The 19,401-nt window shown below is 32.1% G+C and overlaps 1 protein-coding gene across 4 annotated transcripts in view; it reads left to right on the forward strand.

The window, feature by feature from the left end:
• The window catches only part of TENT2 (terminal nucleotidyltransferase 2), a 57,710-nt gene that overhangs the window by 18,620 nt on the left and 19,689 nt on the right, over positions 1-19,401 (forward strand). For 3 of the 4 annotated variants that reach the window (XM_079916615.1, XM_079916616.1, XM_079916617.1), the window contains 6 exons: positions 6,591-6,705; positions 6,797-6,888; positions 8,689-8,767; positions 10,567-10,636; positions 14,071-14,147; positions 14,530-14,658. In XM_079916615.1, coding sequence (XP_079772741.1) covers positions 6,591-6,705; positions 6,797-6,888; positions 8,689-8,767; positions 10,567-10,636; positions 14,071-14,147; positions 14,530-14,658 — 562 coding nt within the window. The remainder of the gene's footprint in view (positions 1-6,590; positions 6,706-6,796; positions 6,889-8,688; positions 8,768-10,566; positions 10,637-14,070; positions 14,148-14,529; positions 14,659-19,401) is intronic. The other variant, XM_079916618.1, reaches the window with a different exon arrangement.

Genomic DNA, 19,401 nt, shown 5'->3' on the forward strand with positions numbered 1-19,401 from the left:
TCTTTAATCCGTTTTGAGTTGATTTTTGTGTATGGTGTAAGGTAAGGGCCCATTTTCATTCTTTTGCATGGGGATATCCAGGTTTCCCAACACTGTTGAAGACTGTGCTTTTTCTATTGTATAGTCTTGACACGTTTTAGTTAACCATATGTGCATGGGTTTTTTCCTGGGCTCTCTATTATGTTCATTGGTCTGTGTGTCCATTTTTATGCCAGTACTATACTGTTTTGATTACTATAGCTTTGTAATAGAATTTGAAATCAGAAAGTGTCATGCGTCCAGCTTTGTTCTTCTTGCTTAAAACTGCTGTAGCTATTCTGGGTCATTGGTGGTTCCATGTGAATTTTAGGATTGCTTTTTCTATTTTGTTTGAAATGCCACTGGAATTTTGATAGGCATTGCATTGAATCTGTAGATAGCTTTGGGTACTGTGAACATTTCAACAATTTTGATTCTTCAGATCCATGAATGGGATATCTTTTCATTTATTTGTAGTCTTTAATTTCTCTCACCAGTGTTTTATAGTTTTCAGTGTACAGATCTTTTACCTCCTTGGTTAAATTTATTCTTGGGGCTCTATCTTTATAATGTATGTGTCTGTCAAAAATGTTTTAAAGCCACTGAGATGTAAATTCATGTAGAAAATCTAGACCAGGACTCAGCACAAGAGATCCTCAAATGAAAGCTTGTTTTGTTTGTTTTTTTTTCATCCTCCTTTTATTAGGCAGTTCTTTCTTGGCTAAGTTCAGATAATAGTATGTGCCTAAAAGCAGTCAGGGTTCAGGAAAAAAAATCAGTAATTCAAACTGCCTAATCAGTGTACCAGTTGATAAATTAATCAAGAGATTAATTTATCTTGATTAAGATAAGCCAATGAAAGCTTATCTTAATTGGCTTATTATCTTGTAAGCCAATGAAGGCTCTACATTGTGGCCACACACAAAAAAAACCATAGTAATTTAACACATTAATAAAGAGTGGGTTGTTTTCAGCATGACATTTTCCTGATTCTATTTTATTTAATTTGAAGAGAAAGGGAATTCAGTATCAAGAATGAATTTAAACTTTTATTTCATAACTAGCTTTATTTTACTCAGTAATTGGTACTAGCTTTTTCTACAGTTACATGTGTAACAAAGATTGTGGCAATGAGAGAGCCTGAGGAATTGCTAGTTTTTGTTGAAGTGTTTGTGAACTAGTGACCTATTTTCTGTACGATATTTAATTTTATTTCTCCTGTCTTGAAAGCTCATTGCTAATTTGTGTTTGTTGTTTGTAGATAGCACTTATATTTAGCCCAAACCCTGTTACCAATTTTCATGTATTATAGTAAGTGATCAGGTCTTGATACTCCCAGCTGAAAGGTTTTTTTCACTTTCTTTTACATGGGGACCCAGCTAATAGGGACAAATGGAGAATCTACTGAGAATACCCTGCAAAAGTTATACCTTAAGCTTTCTTTACTGACACATTTAAAAACTTTTCTGAATCTAAATCCATACTTAACTTGTCTTTAAGTTGTTGTTGATCTTGTGTTGATCTCAGACAAAGATAACTTTATTGGTAATTTGGTTTGAGCCTGAGTTTGAGGACAGGTTATAATATTTTTTAGGAAAAAGGAACATTGATATTTGGAACAAATATTAATTTAAATATTTTAAACTATTATGTAAATCTTATTTTTTATACAATTTTGAGAAGGTATAATTTTTATATACAGTGAGAAATAATATTTAATTTATAATTAATCTATATATTATATATATTATATATTATATAGATATATTAATATCTATATATAGATATATCTATATATAGATCTATAGATATATAGATCTATATCTATCTATATATCTATAGATCTATATATAGATATATCTATATATAGATAGATATATCTATATATAGATATATAGATATCTATATATTATATAGATATATTAATATCTATTATATATTATATAATATATAGATATATTAATCTAATTTATAATTAATTTAATCTATAATTAATTTTAAATTAAAGTAATAGATCTTGGCAGGCAGCCTAAACTGGTAGTATTGTAGAGATTTAAACAACTTTAAGAATAATGTATTTTAGAGATACTTTGTTGCAATAGTTTTTTTTTATTAAACTAATGATTAGGAAGACTTTACTTTCGAATGAAACAAAAACAAAGTCTTGAAATGCCGTTATGCATAGTCAGCTTATGACATATATGATCTAAATATTTGATGCTTGATATTCAGCCAAGGAGATTTCATATCATACATTCCTCTATTTTTCCAGAATTATAAGACCATTGAGCCATCTTCTGAAATATTTCTCTAAATTTAAGCGAGAGAAGTCTTGTTTCGGCATATATGTGCATTTCTTTTGAGTTTTTGTCTTATTTGGACTCTATATGTCTGGTGTAGGATAATCAATAAGGCGGCTGGATAGGGAGGAGAATTCATTTGTATAACAATCTACTAGGTCTCCATTATAGTAGTACTTGAGAGAGAAGAAATGTTCTATGAATGTAGAAAAAAGAAGAGGAGCAAATATATGGAATTTCGTATTTTCTACCTAGTCATACATTTTTTCATATGTGAATGTTTCTACATGAACATGATCATTCAGACGAAAAAATTTTTTAAGTATAATAACATTTCATTTGGGCATTGTTGTAAAGAAATTTCTTCCTTGCTTTTTTTTTTTTTTTTTTTTTTGACCACACTGTGTGGCTTGCAGTATCTTAGTTCCCAGACCAGGGATTGAACCTGGGCAACCGCAGTGAAAGCGCCAAGTCTTAATCACTGCACCGCCAGGGAATTCCCAAGAAATTTATTTCTTTTTGTTATTCAACAAATGTTGAGTACCTACTCTGACTTGTAGTAGTTTTGATCTGCCTAACGGATTCTCTAGATCATGGGGTTGGCAAAACTTTTTCTATGAAGGGCCAGTTAGTAAATATTTTAGGTATATGAGCTACATGGCCCCCCGTCACATTTTCTTTTCTTTTCTTTCTTTTTTTAAACAATGCTTTAAAAATGTATGGATCATTTTTAGTTTGCTGGCCCTACAGAACAGGCCAGAGGCAGTATTTGGCCTACAGGGCCAAATACTAAGTGGATTAATACTAATTAACACTAATACCTTGCTCTGAGTGGATAAAACTTAATTATTCAAGCGCCATTTAAAATTTTATATTAACCACTCTAACTGGAAGCCTTTTTCAAGTCTTTTTGTAAAGATGGATGCCTTTTTAAAAAAGCTTCTTAAAAGTAAAGCTTTTTATTATGGAAAGTATCAAATATATTACAGAAATAGAATATAGTATTATAAATTCTCATAACACCAAGCTTTAACAATTACTGACATTTGACCAATCTTATTTTGTCTATACCTCCCTCCCTTATTAGTTTGAAGCAAATTCCAGGTGTCATCATTTCATTCATAAATATTTCAGTATTCTGTTTTGTTATTTTTTTTGTCTCTCCTTTTCCCAGGGCTATACTGTTTTGATTACTGTAGTTGTATGGTTAAGTCTAGAAGTTAGGTATGGTAAATCCTTCAACTTTTTCCTTCTATCTCTCCATTTATTTAGGTGTTTAATTTCTCTCATCAATATTTATAATTTTCAGTGTACAGGTTTTGTATATCTTTTGTTTAATATATTTCCAAGTATTTCATGTTTTTAACTGCTTTTGATAATTTAAAAAATGTAAATTCCCAACTATTTTTTGCTGGTATGTATACTTTATAGTCAGTTATCTTTTTAGGAAATTAAAACATGAGAGAAAAAGCCTTGGTTCTACATATTATATTAAAATGTTCATTAGTTTTGTGGGCATATCTTTCTGGTATGCTTCGTTATCTGTAGGAATGTTACTCTTCTCATTTTTTTAATAAAAACTTTGTATGTGAATTGACTAGAATCCTTTTTAGACATTATTTCTTCAAATATTATTTTTCTGTCCTCCCATTCTCACCTCTCTTTTTGAGATTCCAGTTCCTTTCAGTTTAAGTGAGGCAACTTTTCCTATACTACTTTTAGATGAGGAGAGTTGGATAAGCTAGCTTTGCTAGGTTTGTGGCTGTAGGAATCCTCTTCCATTGCTATGTAGTATTCAAAAATATACTTTCTGAGACCTTTTCTCTTCTCCTTCCCTGCTTTTATCTAGATTGGGTTTTTCACTTTCTACAATATTAACGTTTTCGGTTAGATAATCTTTGCTGTGGGGAATTGTCCTGTGCATTGTAGGATGTTTAGTGGCATCCTGGCCTCTACCTGCTGCTTGCCAGTGACCACCCTGTCGTACCCATTCCCCCAAATATGATAACCAAAACTGTTTCCAGACATTGTCAGATGTCCTCTGGAAGTCAGAATCATTCTAGTTTTAGACTTTCTTTCCTTTAGACCTAATGGCTCTGTGCTACTTAGTTTAGATTTCTCTTACTGGCAATTTCTCCTTGGTGTGTTGCTGTGTTTTAGAAGGGAGTTTCACGTAGTTTTGAGATTTCTGATCTTTGTGTGATCCTCTTGCATTTACTTATGAGTTGTAGCCTGTGAAGCTCCCTCCCAGTTTTGGTTGCTATTCCACACCAAGTTGGACCTGCCAATTTAAGGAAGGGGGTGGGAAGTAGTACCTCTAGGCAGTTTGATTTCTGGATGTTCTGGCTTTGGAGCTGTCCCAGATCCCTTTCGTCTTCTTTCTGTTATGTTCTGATACCATGTGGGTCTTGCTGCTATTGGTGTTGGGTCCTAACTGCCAGTATTTTAGGGTTCATGAGTAATTTATAGTCAATTGTGCTGTATTCGTTGGCCATTTTTATTTTGTTCTGGTTTGGTTTGATCTGTTTGTTTTATTTTCCTAGTTGCTTTGTCTTTTTGGGGGGGTGATGGCTACTGAGGGATATTAAATAATTATGTCTCTTTCACTGCCAAGTTGCCCAGACTGCCTCTGCCTTCTTAAAATGAGTATTCTAAACATGATAAAAGAAACTGTTTTAAATGATGGGTGAGACTTGTGCCTGGTCAGGGACTTGGGGAATGGCCTGGAGAGGGAGAGGTTGAAAATGCAAAAGACAGACCAAAAAACTGATGGAATATTTGTGCCCTAGAGGCTACCAGAAGGGATGGATACAGAAGTATTGATAGAGGGATTAACTTTGAACCGAGGAAGAGGACAGTTTGACAGGAGAGGTAAGGAGATGAGATTTCATACAGATAGTAGTTTGCAAGTTTGTAGTTAGGAAGCTGAGGAATGTCACATTTGGTATCCTCAGTTTTCTTAGTAAACTTTAATGTGAAGTTATCTGCTAAAGAAAGTGAGATAAGTGTAGGGAAATTGAGGAAAGGTGTAAACATTTTGGAATGCTGATGGTGAAAAAAGGAAGCAATATCTAACCAGAGACATGGAAGTAATTGCTGAGAGATGCTAAGGGTCAATCTTAGGTTTGTTCTTAAACTATAAATTTGAAAGATACCAATTTTGTGATGTTTTTTTAAGTTAGCAACTCAGATATAAGAGCAGAGAAGGTAGTTGTTTGTAGTGAACCTAAAATTAGGATTTTGTTAGAGCATGACAAGGGTGTAATGTTGTTAAGGCATGATAAAAATGAGTGGTTCAAGGAATGCATTGTGGGGTATAGACTGCATAGAGAAGGAAATCATGCCATTTCAGGAGCTGTTGGGTTGGGAGAAAAGGGAGGATTCAAGAGAATCCAGGTCTGTGTGGTTCTAGAGAAGGTATGAGGAGGGTAAGAAAGTGAAAATTGGACAGGAGATTGAAGCCAAGATAGTATATTGGAATTTAAAATTTCAGAGGTAAAGAAGTTCTGTTTTACTGTAAAGACCATGATATGGCTCTGGGAGTGTAACACTGATAAAAAAATATTAAAGTAAAAGAAGTTCAGAGATGCTGGGAGTATGTTATGATACTTAGCCCATTTTAGGTAAGGGTGTCACCTGTGGTGATGGGAAGAGATCAGTTGGAGGGGAAAGTGTGAACCAGATAGGTAGATAAACAGGGAGATCTGTCCATAGATGGCCACAAGAAGACAGGGTTCAGGGCGGTGTTGTAAGAATGGGGAAGAGGGTGGTTTGCATGAGCATAGACAACCAGGGACTTTTCTTCTAAAGTCTGTTGTATTTGGTATTTGTGGTATGAATACCAGGGGTTGCGTAAACTTCTTCTTTAAAAGGCCAGATAGTAAATATTTTAGACTTTGCCACTCACATATGGTTTCTATTGCATATTTTTGTTTGTTTTTATAACCCTTTAAAAATGTAAAAACCATTCTTAGCTCGTGTCCCATACAAAAACAGGCAGTAACTGAAGGTTGTAGTTTGATGACCTGTGAATTACACTCATTATGAATTCTCTGTGACTTGTCAGTGATACTTTACTATGTAAAAGTTGGTAACTATTTCAGTTACTAAGTAATTATTGTTACTTGAATAAAGGTAGTTTTGTATTAGAAAGTGTTAAGGAGATAATATATATTTAAAAAATACTATCAGTAATTTTATATTTCTCAATACAGTAATAACTTTTACATTTCTGAACAAAATTTTTACTTCTTTTTTTGTGGTGCATCCAAGTTGAGTCAGCAGATACTGGAGTTATTTGAAGCATGTCAGCAGCAAGTAAGTGATTTAAAGAAGAAAGAACTCTGTCGAACAGAGCTGCAGAGAGAAATTCAGCTGATATTTCCACGTATGTTTCCTTGTTTTGCATGCCCTTTGAGTACATGCATCCCAATTTTAAATTTTAAATAATACCTTATAATTCTCTTCTGTTTCTCTAGAAAGCAGACTTTTTTTAGTTGGGTCCTCTTTAAATGGATTTGGTACTCGGAGCAGTGATGGTGATTTATGTCTAGTTGTTAAAGAGGAACCAGTAAGTAATGAAACATTTATTCCAAGTGTGTTTCTCATGTTAAGTCATTTAAGAAATTTCATGTAAGAGTCATTGAGGGAAAAAACCTGTTTTGTTTAATTGCTTCTTTGAATTCTCTGTTTATAAGAATTCAAGGAAAGCCAGGAAATGCTGCTGCTTTTTTTTTTTTTTCAGGCATGTACACAATAAATGTAACAGAAATTCTAGCATTAATTTATTTCTAAACTATTAAAGTGAGGTGGTTGCACTATGTGTTTTTAAAGAGCTCTGCCTCTATTTTGAAATGTTATTAGGTTGGGTATGTTACCAGGATGCAGCAAAGAGGAAGAGTTTTTCTTTATCTTGATATATTTCCTTCCATTTCTATTCTCATTGATTCTATTTTTAATCTTTATTGTTTTCCCTTTGAAAGTACTATGGGATTTGGAGTACTTATTTTAGGAATTCAAAAAGAGAGATTTCACTGAAATTTAAAGTAAGACTACTGTGATTTAACGTAATTGTCTCTGATACTTTGACTTTGTTTCTTCTTATTTAGCAACCAAATTTTGCTATTTAGTATTATGTTTATTTGAATTCCCTGTTAACTGATACTCTTGTGTATCCTTAATTCCACAATAATTGTTGTTCATTAAGCTGACCTGAGCAGCCTCTTTAATATGCTGAATGAAGTCTCTTCTTTTTTTTTTTTTATAAATTTATTTATTTATTTTTGGCTGCATTGGGTCTTTGTTGCCACGAACAGCGGCTAGTCTTTGTTGCAGTGAGCGGGCTTCTCATTGTGGTGGCTTCTCTTGTTGTGGAGCACGGGCTCTAGGCACGCAGGCTTCAGTAGTTGGTGGCACATGGGCTCAGTAGTTCTGCCTCGCAGGCTCTAGAGCGCAGGCTCAGTAGTTGTGGTGCACGGGCTTAGTTGCTCTGCGGCATGTGGGATCTTCCCGGACCAGGGCTCGAACCCGTGTCCCCTGCATTGGCAGGCGGATTCTTAACCACTGTACCACCAGGGAAGCCCTGAAGTCTCTTCTGGATCACCAAAGATTAAGTTAATTTCAGTATAATTTTAATATGCCTTATATTCCACCTCTTAAAAAATACAAAAACCTCTGTTGAATGGTAATATATATTTTTACTATTCCTGTTAGTCCACTAACAAAATTGACTTCTAGTTACTGCAAATCAGAAAGAGATTTATTCCAGGAAAGAAACTCTTGATATTTTTCTAGGCTTTGAAATCATATAAAGGAAAACTGAAAAAGAAAAAAAAAAACCCCTCAGAAATAATAAACATAGTGGAGAATACTAGAGTTTTAATTAAAACTTTCTCCCATACAATTAGGTTATACTTAGGTACATCACACTAATCCTCTAGTCTTATTCACATGTCTGAATCATGTTGTTACAACTCATACTGAAACACCATAGATTTGAATCTTATTTTTAAGCAACTCACAGTCTAGATAGGGAAATAAAACATGTTACAGAAAGTTAAAATTCTGTTTATTTTTCTTGGAGAAGATTGTTTTTTTACATTTATATACTAAAGTGAAAAAATGACATATGGCTGTTTCAGTATTTCTTTTAAAATTGTGCTTTTAAGTTTAAAGTCAGAAATTGATTTAGAAATATTGATGTAAAAGATAGCATAAAGGTTGACTTTTAAACAATGTAATTTACTGTATATTGAAAAACAACTCCAATGAAAAGTATACTTTATGTTTTCTTTTTGTTGAGGTACATTAAGAAAATAAAACACTAAGTTTAGAAAGATAATGAAAAAACACTTTATTTTTAACTTTTCAGTGTTTTTTTCAGGTAAATCAGAAGACTGAAGCACGGCATATCCTCACCTTAGTCCATAAACACTTCTGTACTAGACTTTGTAAGTCTGACATGCTTCACGTTCATATGTCATTTGACAACTATTTATTTAAAATGTCTCGCACTATATTTATTTTCTGGTAAGGATTTTTTATTTTCTGGTTAGGTTAGGTATAATGTAGATCCTTTTTCCCAAATAAATTCCTTTTAACTTTTGATTAAAAAGAAGAGTAATTCAACACAGAAATGTATAATTCAGCAAATCTTTATTGAGTTTACTTGTAAGCTGTCCCATTGAAGGTAGTGGGGAATTCAAAGATATGTAAGCTTCAGTTCTTTCTCAAAAGGTTGTAGACCATTAGGGAAGCTAAAGCATGAATGTAAATAGCTGTAATGCAGAGTATCTGACAAGCCAAAAGAAGTATACAGGTGAAGTCTTATAGGTATTCATGTGAGGAAGAGAGAATTTCATCTGTTTTGCAATGACATATATCTTTACTTGTTTTAAAAACATTATCACTGAACATGAAGCCCAGATATATTACTCCAACAGAAAACAAAATTATTGACTTAGGCCATTTTATTGTAAGATTTTATTCTTTGAATAAGCTGACGAAGCAGATTTTAATCCTCATGTTAAGCCATCTCAAATAATTTATTTAAACTTACACAGAATATTGTGGACATTTGAAGTCACACTAACTGTGATGTTGGAAAGATAGTTTGTCTGTTTATTTAACAAATACTCCTTATGTGTCAGGCTTTGAGCTGGAAAATACAAAGTCACTTAACGAGTTATTGCCCTTGAATAACATATCAGTCGTAGGAAAGAAACAAATCAAGAGATTTATTTCAGTGGACTTGAATTTCACATCTGTAAAATAAAGGAGTAATTTGTACCATAAATGAATTTTTAATAACTATTATTAAAATCATAAAATATTAAAAGTGAAAGGGAGCTAAGAGATCGTATAATTCAAATGAAAATTTTCTTTTTAATTAGTGTTTTTAATAATTAAGGAAACTGGTCATCAGTGGGCTTAGTAACTTGCCCGAGGAGTATAGTTCGTTGGTATCTGAACCTGTACTTGGAACTCAAAACCTTTAACTCTTAATCTTATTTTTCATTAAACCTCACTGAATTCCTGCACATAATTCTATTTCAAGCTTGATGTATTTTATGATTTTTGTGTTAGAAGCATTATAACAGAAAATTTTTAGTGTTACAATATGTTATTACGTTTTTCTTTAGTTGAAACATTAGGAAATTGCTCTTTTGGGAGAAGTTCGCAGTTTCTTTTTTATATACATTTCTGTGTTTTCCTAATTTTCTACAATGAACATGTATTTCAACTCACAAAAAAACATTTTTTTAAGTTTGGTGGAATAAAAAAATATGTATATATGTGTTTTTCCTCTTACAGATCATACTTATTTGAATGTATCACTGCCCCCTGTATCATGTTGCCAACATTTCCACATTTAAGATTCTTTGTAAATGTGATTTCTATGGCTGCCATAATATCTTGCCGTGTGCTGTACCAGAATTTAGCTATCCCCCTGCTGCTGGCATAGATACTTCTCTTATAATGCTCTGATGAAATTCTTTATAGATGTTATTAAATATTAGACCACATTTCTGAAAATAACGTATTAATATATAAAGTCCTGTACATGGTATTGGAAGTTCCAAACTTAGAAGAATTTGATAACGTCCTTTTGTCTTTGCTTTCTGTCTCAAAGACTATATTTTCTCAAATTGTTTTAGCTAAGTAAAATATTACTTTTAAAAAATGTGCATTGGAACACTATGAATTTGAGAAACATTTACAGATATCCATATTATCTTTTATCCTTCAGCTGGTTACATTGAGAGACCTCAGCTGATTCGAGCAAAAGTGCCAATTGTGAAGTTCAGGGATAAAGTCAGGTCAGTGATTATTGAGTTCTTTTTTTTAAGTTGCCTTAGATAATTTTTAGGTATTCTTCTGAGGTAGATAATTAAGAAGTGTATGCTATCACGTAATAGCTTATCTCCATTTAGAGATGATTTGGTTTTTGAAATGATTTTTTAAAATAGTCTGAGCAGTTGTTCATACTTAACTGTACTTAGTTATTCTGGTTGACGTTTTGAGTATTTGGGACTATCCAATTGAAAGAATATATACGTATTTATATTTTAGAGTTTTAAATGATCCTCTTGCCTTTTGGAAATGTAATGTGCTCTTGAGAACATATCTTAATTGATGAAATTTGATGTATATTTATATCAAAGGGGGTTGTTACTAATATATCTATCTACGTATTCTAGTTTGGGTTCTGGATTTCTTATAGGCATTGGAATTAGAATCTTTTATATAATATCTATTTACATTTTATAAAATGTAAATAGGTGGTTGTTTTATTGGTTAAAAAAGATTTATTTTCTAAAAAATATATAGGATTGTGATAAATCACGTTTTCTAGCCCAGTTTATAAAAGTAATACTGAAATTATATAAGTATATACACAGTTGATCATTATTCATGGATTCCATATTTATGAATTTGCATACTTGATAAAATATATTTTGTAACCCCTCAAATTAACATTTGCAACACTTTTATGATTATTCATAGACATGCACAGAGTGGGGAAAATTTTGAGTCACCTGATGTAGGTGTTCCCAACTGAGTTTAACAATGTGACACTCTGTTTTCTTGTTTCAGCTCTCATACTATAAACAAATGTCCTTTTCACAGTCTAGTTAGTGCTGTTTTTCACATTTTTGTGCTTTCGTGCTTGATTTTGCTGCTTAAAGTGAGTCCCGAACATAATGCTGAGGTACTGTCTAGGGTCCTTTTGCACAAAGCTGTGATGTGCCATATGGAGGAAATATGTGTGTTAGATGTGCTTCATTCAAGCACGAGTAGAGTACAGTGCTCTTTGCAATGACTTCACTGTTATTGAATGAACAGTATATTAAATGAGGTGTCTTTAAGTTGAAACATACATAAAACAAAGTTACATATTGATCAGTTGAGGAAAATGTGACTGGAGGGACTTCCCTGGCAGTCCAGTGGTTAAGACTGTGCGCTTCCACTGCAGGGGGCACAGGTTTGATCCCTGGTCAGGGAAGTAAGATCTCACATCCCATACAGTGCGGCCACGAAAAAATAAAATAAAATATAGTGTTGCCAAAAATATTCGTCCGGGTTTTTCCATACGATGTGATAGAAAAGCCCGAACAAACTTTTTGGCCAACCCAATGAAATGTGACTGGAGACATATTGATCCGCTGATGAAAATGTGACTGGAGGCTCCTAGAAACCTAATCCTTTGTTTCCTGTAGGAGCAATGGTTCACTGTTCGCTAATTTAGTGTTTGCAGTGACTATATAGAACATAACTACTGTTGACTGAATATATATATTTTAAACAAATCTTTAGATAAGTGCTGGCTCAAACTTTCCCCCTCATTCATCCAAACATCCATCTAATCTATAAATATTTACTGAATTTCTATCAAGTAACGATGGAGTTTCCTGTTTTTAATGGTGAAGTTTTTTTTTTAAAGCACGAAGATATAGAGAGATAAAACATAAAGTAAATGTAAGTAAAACTATTAGCTAATTATAATTGTTTTGAAAAATGTAGTTATATGAACAATTCTTTTTCTATTTAAGATTATTATACAAGGTTTTTTCATTGTTAAGTATTCTATATAAGCACCATTTTATAATTCTTCTCTATACACACCATTAAGGAAAAAAACAACTGCACTTCTAACATCCAAAGATAACTGATGTTAATGTTTTGGTATAAGCCTTTCAGACCCTTTTCTATGCGTATGAGTGCATAAAAGGTTTTTTTTTTTTGCGGTACGCGGGCCTCTCACTGTTGTGGCCTCTCCCGTTGTGGAGCACAGGCTCCGGACGCGCAGGCTCAGTGGCCATGGCTCACGGGCCCAGCCGCCCCGCGACATGTGGGATCTTCCCGGACCGAGGCACGAACCTGTGTGCCCTGCATCAGCAGGCGGACTCTTAACTACTGCGCCACCAGGGAAGCCCTGCATAAAAGCTTTTAAAATTAAAATTGAAATCATACTTTGTTACTTAACAGTATATCATGAATACTTGCTTTTATCATTGAATATCTTCTGGCTTCATTTTCAGTTGCTTTACAGTATTTCATTGTGTGAATTTATTGACTTTAACTTAACCACTCCCTGTTTAAATAAGCATTTTGTGCATAAAATTCTTTCCTTATTAAGGGTTACTTCAGTATTTCCAGAAGTAGAATTTGAAGCAAGTACTGTGGATATTTTTAAAGCTCTGAATTCATATTTTTGGAAGTTTTTATTTGCACACTAGTTTCCATCTAAGTGTTTTTTTCCTCTTTATTGAGTTATATACAGGGAGTGCAAACTGGTTTCAGTGTTAGATTTGTACAAACACAAAGAATGTAACTTTACTGTTACCATAAGCTTCCCAAAGCCAAATATATCTGAAGTGTTAATTTCACCATCAATTTTTATTAATGTGTATGGATAATTGAAAGATTATAGGATTTCTTTTCCTGTAACTAGAAAATCTGAAAAGGTAAATTTCGAATTTTACAGTTAAAAGCTATAGAAAGGACTTTCGTTAAGTTTTTATTTTAGACACTTTTCACAGAAAGACTCATTGTTCAGCAGTTGGACCTGATAGTATATGGTCCTGTTACTTATGCATTAGTTAGTCCTTGTTATTTTGAGTTTAGACATTCTTTATGTATCCCACCATTATTGCCATATTTTCTAAATTGTGAACTGCATGATATCTTTGATTTCAAAGAAGTGTCCCTTCTGTTATGTGTTTGGTTGTTATAGTTCTTCCTAGATGTCAGTAGCCAAGTTTGTCATGATACTATAATTTAGCAACCCTTTTGGAGGGAATATAAAGTGTAGACAGAACTTTTATTTTTTCACATGTACTTTATTTGGCTTTTCATTCCTATTTTAAAGCAGATGATGCTGTCATTCAAAATTGATTGAGAATAAATAACTTAGTGGGATAACTTGCCCAGAAATGTGTTTGGCCATATAATTTTGTTTATCTGGAAAAGATTACAAAATTAAAAGTTTTTTTTTTTTTTTTGTTAAGAATAATTGAAGCCTTACTGGTACATTATGGATCTTTCAACAGTAATCTTATTTTATATCTTTAATAGACCTCCGATCATACTAAAAGTATGTTTTCATTCTTATTTCTGTAGTGTCTCATTTTAAGGTCTTTGGGCCCATGCTATTTTGTATCATTGGATGGATGGATGGAAATGAATTTAGTTACTAGGGAGTTAGTTTATTTTGTATTTGAGCTGAAGTTTTTTTCATTTTTTAAAATAGTTGTGTGGAGTTCGACTTGAATGTAAACAATATTGTTGGAATAAGAAACACATTCCTTCTCAGAACGTATGCATACCGTAAGTTTTGTGTTTATTTCCAAACAATTAATACTTTCTGTATTTATCCTTCATTCTTTATTCCTTCATCAAGATGTGTGTAGTAAATACTGATACCTCTTTGTGTTTATGTACAGTGTGTCTCATTTTCTCATATACATAATATGTTGCTACACTAAAATCACATACTACCAGAGTAATAGGTCAATAAAATGAATTTTAATAATTGGTCATTTTTAAAAGGTAACAAGTACATTTTAGAAGTAAGACACATTTATGGTGAACAGTGTTTAATAACTGGAGGCATTGCTCTTTCTATTGGCATGGAGTTCGGAAATAATGTAAACTTTCAAAGAAACTGTAAAATCTTCTTACCATTTTTAAGTTTTAATTTTACTTTCAGTTGAAAATCGAGTTCGTCCGTTAGTACTGGTGATTAAGAAGTGGGCGAGTCACCATGAGATAAATGATGCCAGTCGTGGTACTTTAAGCAGCTATAGTCTTGTATTGATGGTTTTGCACTATTTACAAAGTAAGTATTGTGGAGTTTTTCCCAATTTTTAAAACGGAAATGCAGTTAAACTTCATTATGGTGTCTTCCCTGTTGACCTTATATTCAAATATCATTGTTTTAAAAAGTTTTTTCTAAGGCACATACAACCACATTTCCTATTTTGTTGCTTTGAAGAGATGTTTTAGTAATGTTATCCCTGGAAAACATTATAAAGAAGTTTCACTGTGTTTTTATTTTTTGACAGTTTTCCTGTATTCGCTCTTGTATTCAAAGAACTTTCACCACTGTATTGTGGACCCATTATCTTGCTCAAGCACCATTCATCATGTTTTTTATTTTTCACTGGAGACAGGAATTAAATGATTTTCTTGTTGGTTTAAAGAAGCTTTTATTTCCTGTGAACTGGCATGGAGATTGGGTGAAAGACTTGATATTAATGTAAGACCATTTACCAGGAAGTTGTGGGTTAATATTGCACAATTTAGAAAACAATTGTTGTAATATTTGTTTATACTCTTTGACTCAGTGATTCCATTTCTAGGAACTTATCCTAAGGTAAATAATCAGCGATGTACATATGAATTTATATAAGGCTGTTTTTCATGGTGTTTGTTGAAATAATGAAAGATTAAAAATAATCTAAGTTTTTCAGAGTAGGAGGAATGGTCAAATTAATTATGATATATCCTAATATGAAATTTATACAGATACTAAAAACCATGTTTTAAAGATATTTATTGATATAAGAAAATATTTATGGTAACAATGTCATATACAACATAATACCAATTTTATTTAAAAGACAGTAGCTATACTTGAGTGTGTATATATTCATATGTATACAAATACAGAAAAGGTATGTGCCAAAAATTTATCAGGTGTTATTACTTATGGACAGTAGGATTCGTTTTCTTTATATATTACTGTATTTGTAGATATTTTATAATATATTACATGAGAGAGTATATTTTTATTTGAACAGTGGAATCAGGTGAATTTTTTTGAGGTAATGAGAGAGACTTAAAATAGTTTAAATGGACCAAAATTTTGTGAATCAGTAATCATCAGAAAGGTTTAATCTTCCTCTTTGTTGTTAAAGAATTTCAGGCTAATTATAATACATGTATTTTTGTTGCTGAACAGTCTTGGATATATACTAATTTGATGATTGATTTGCCCTTCCAAAAGGGTTTGAAACATGATGTTGGCTGCTTTAGATACTTCTTTATATATCACTGATCATTTTTGTCCAGTTTTATAGTTCAATCTGAAACATACATTACTTTTGATGCTTTTTTAGTGAACTCTGTCCAATCTTATGGATTACAGTTCACTTTTATTAAAAATGGAATAGATTAGAAATAGTTCTTGTAAAATACATATAGAATATATGAAGAAGAATAACATTCATGTACTACCACCTAGTGTCTATTCATTTTTTAGTTTTAGTTGAGATTTAAACATTAGATTTGACTAAAGCATGTAACATGCGTGAACATTCATAATATGTGCCCTATCCCTCCATTCTTTTGGGTTACATTAGAAATTTCAATTTGATTGCTTTTTTAGAAAAATGTACTTTAATCACAGATGCCCCTTGGTGGTTTTGTAAGCAAGTTAAAAATTCAAATGTTAGTATTTTACCAGTGTAATGAAATCATGTTAAAATTTGGTTTAGATTTTGTTACACATTTTATTCTTGATAAAGTGGTCCTGTTTACTAAGATGGTTAGTAATTAATGGCACTCTCATCAACCATTTCTAGGTGTTTGTTAAAAGACATCAGCTAACCAGACCTACTGTGTAGTTCTGTACTTTGGCAGATTTAACCTACTCCTCCACAGAAGAAATTACAGAGATTGAAATAAGTATTAATAATTGCTTTTCTTGTCATACAAGAGTCTGCAAGGTGTATTGAGCAGTTCCAGCTCTGCCACAGTGAACTAGTTTGTGTGATTTTGGCCAAGTTATTCTACCTCTCTGGCTTTAATATTCATCTGTAACACTAATGGTTGGATTAGATGACCTTTAAGTTTTGTTTAAATGCTTTAATATCTTTTCTGCCATGAACAGAGAAGGGAAACAGGTCCTTTCTATGTAGAAAGGTTGAAAAGATTAAAGCATTTCCTAGAATGAATTTCAACAGTTACAAACTACATATGCTTGAAAAAGTGACTGATGAAAGCATGAAGGGAAAAACCTATTGAGAAGAGAATTTAATAGCAATTTAAGATTATGAGTTAATAATAAAGGCAAAAGTGTCAGTTGGTTAGAAACAACAATATGAATGAATATTCATGGAATGTTTACCGTATTACCAGGTATAGAAATATCTCTTAGGCATTTTAAAATTGTTCTTGTGTTTTCAAAATTAGTGGTTGTTTAGTGTTGTTGAAGGTCTGCTTTTTTTTTTTTAGTTTAACTTTTGATGAATTAGTATGTAACTTTTATGTGTATAAATTTGTGAAGGCCTGACCAGAAAGCTCTCATCCAAACTACAGGCAAAGTAAAATCTTATAGATTAAATATATTCAAGGCATTATCTATTGATCATATCCTGCAATAATAAACTTTTGTCTTATTTTGCTTTTGAGAGAGAAAAGTAAAAGATTGAAGTCCAGAATTGTGAAATTAAAATAGATGTTGTTACAGAGAGATTCTTTCAGAGTGTATGTTGGTTTGGAATAAAGTAAACATTTGAAAACCTACTAAATGTTTTGAGGTTACTATCAGGATAACATTGATAAATAATTGCCAGGGTACACTAACTGCTTCTCTAATGACGAGTGTTTTTAAATCTTTAAGGTTGTAAGGCAGGGGATTTTTTGAATGATAACCTTGCTCCCAAAAGCTTCCAAATTGCTTAGTTCTAAAAGCTCTTTATCTACTGAAAGACCCTATACCAGTGGTTTGTGTTTATTTTTCTCTCCTAGCATTCTAGTTATGAGATAACTAGAACGAGATACTATTTTTTCCCTAATTTTCTACAGTCTTTTCTTCATCCTTTTTTAAGTTATAATTTTATTTTACTAGCAGTGTTACATGGGAATAGAACTCAGGTTTTTAGATTTAAAACTTAAACTAATTTCTAATAAGAGTTTCCAATTTGACTTCTATATTATAATGAAAATTATTAAAAAGCCATTAAAAATGTTATACAAATATAGAGACTTTTAGAATTAAGTGACTGGGGCTTGAGTTTATTTGTAGGGTCTTCTAGAATTTTAGCATTTGAATGTCTTTGGGGAAAAAAATATGTATCCTTACTTCCTGAGAGTGATTCTGGTAAGTAATGAGTGAGTTTTTTCCCCTAATATTCTTAGTCATACACTGTGAACATTCCATACTATCATGGAATTTTATTTTATTACAGTTTCCAGTTTTCAACTTGGGAATAAAGCATGATGAATAGATATTTAAATAAAGCATCCTACTTTGTACTATGTGGTAGAAATTTATACATTTATAATCATAGTTGGAAACCATGTAAATTGGTCATAATGGTTGATTATGTGTTCATTAATGTATTCCAGGAGTCATTAAAAAATTTTTTTGCTAAATAGCAAATTAAAAGTCAAGTAATGATTCTTTGTTACTGAATTTATTTAATTACAGTTGACCCTTGAACAACCCAGGTTTGAACTGTGCGGGTCTACTTATATACAGATTTTTTTCGGTATATATGTATTGCAGTACTTACTACATGATCTGCAGCTGGTTGAATCTGTAGATTTGAAACCTCAGATATGGAGGGCCAACTATAAAGTTATATGCAGATTTTGGACTGCACAGGGGTTGGCACCCTTAACCCCTGTATTGTTCAAGCATCAACTGTATATGTAATTATTTCTAATTCTTAAATAAATAGTTTATCATGCAGTACTATATTTGGTCTTTAATCTTAAAGAAATCTTGAAAATGTATTATTTGTATCTTACCATATTCAAGATACTATATTTTACAGTTACTTCTTATATTGTGAATATTAAACACTCTGCCTTTCATGTTATTCCATCTACATTCTAATGATGTGAGATTACAGTTAGCACATTTAATGAGGTTGGATTTGGGTAAAGCTGTTGAAGGGTGCAGAATGGCAGTTAAAAAATGCAGAGACATATGACGATAATGATTCTTTTGTATGAAATTTTATTTATTATATAGCAGATTGGTACAAATCTCCTGATTTAGATTTCTAACCTTTGCTGAGGTTTTCTTTTTAAAAATGTATTAATGAAGTTGAAGATCTTTTCAGTTTTTTTCCCAATAGATCAATTTCCCAAAACTATCTCAATTTTGGTATTATTGTTAGAAGAAATTAAATAATAAAGGGACAATTATGATAGAGCTGTTATTCTTATGATGTAGTGCCATTGGATTGTACTTAAAAAATTTTTGTTTTGATAGCTACATCCATGTTAACAATGTCTTTTTAATATCTGTAGCACAACAATTGTCTTGCTTATTTTGTGTGTGTGTCTGATGTTGGACCAAATGATGTGTGTCCATTTATTGATGACCTATTATTCTAAAACCATGTAAGGAACATTGGTTTACATAGAAATATATGTAATTTATTAACAGACCTTAAATTGTCTACTTAGATATATTTTGAATTTAAATTTTTAGGGATCAGAATTAATTTCACAAAGTATATGAAAGCTGTTGAATTTTAGCGTAAACCCATATAGTCTCATACCTGGGGTGTAGCTGACAAATTATTGCTTTGTAAAATGAATTACATGAATCACGGAAGCTTTA

Source organism: Stenella coeruleoalba (assembly GCF_951394435.1).
Source record: "Stenella coeruleoalba genome assembly, chromosome: 3".
NCBI lineage: Eukaryota > Metazoa > Chordata > Mammalia > Artiodactyla > Delphinidae > Stenella > Stenella coeruleoalba.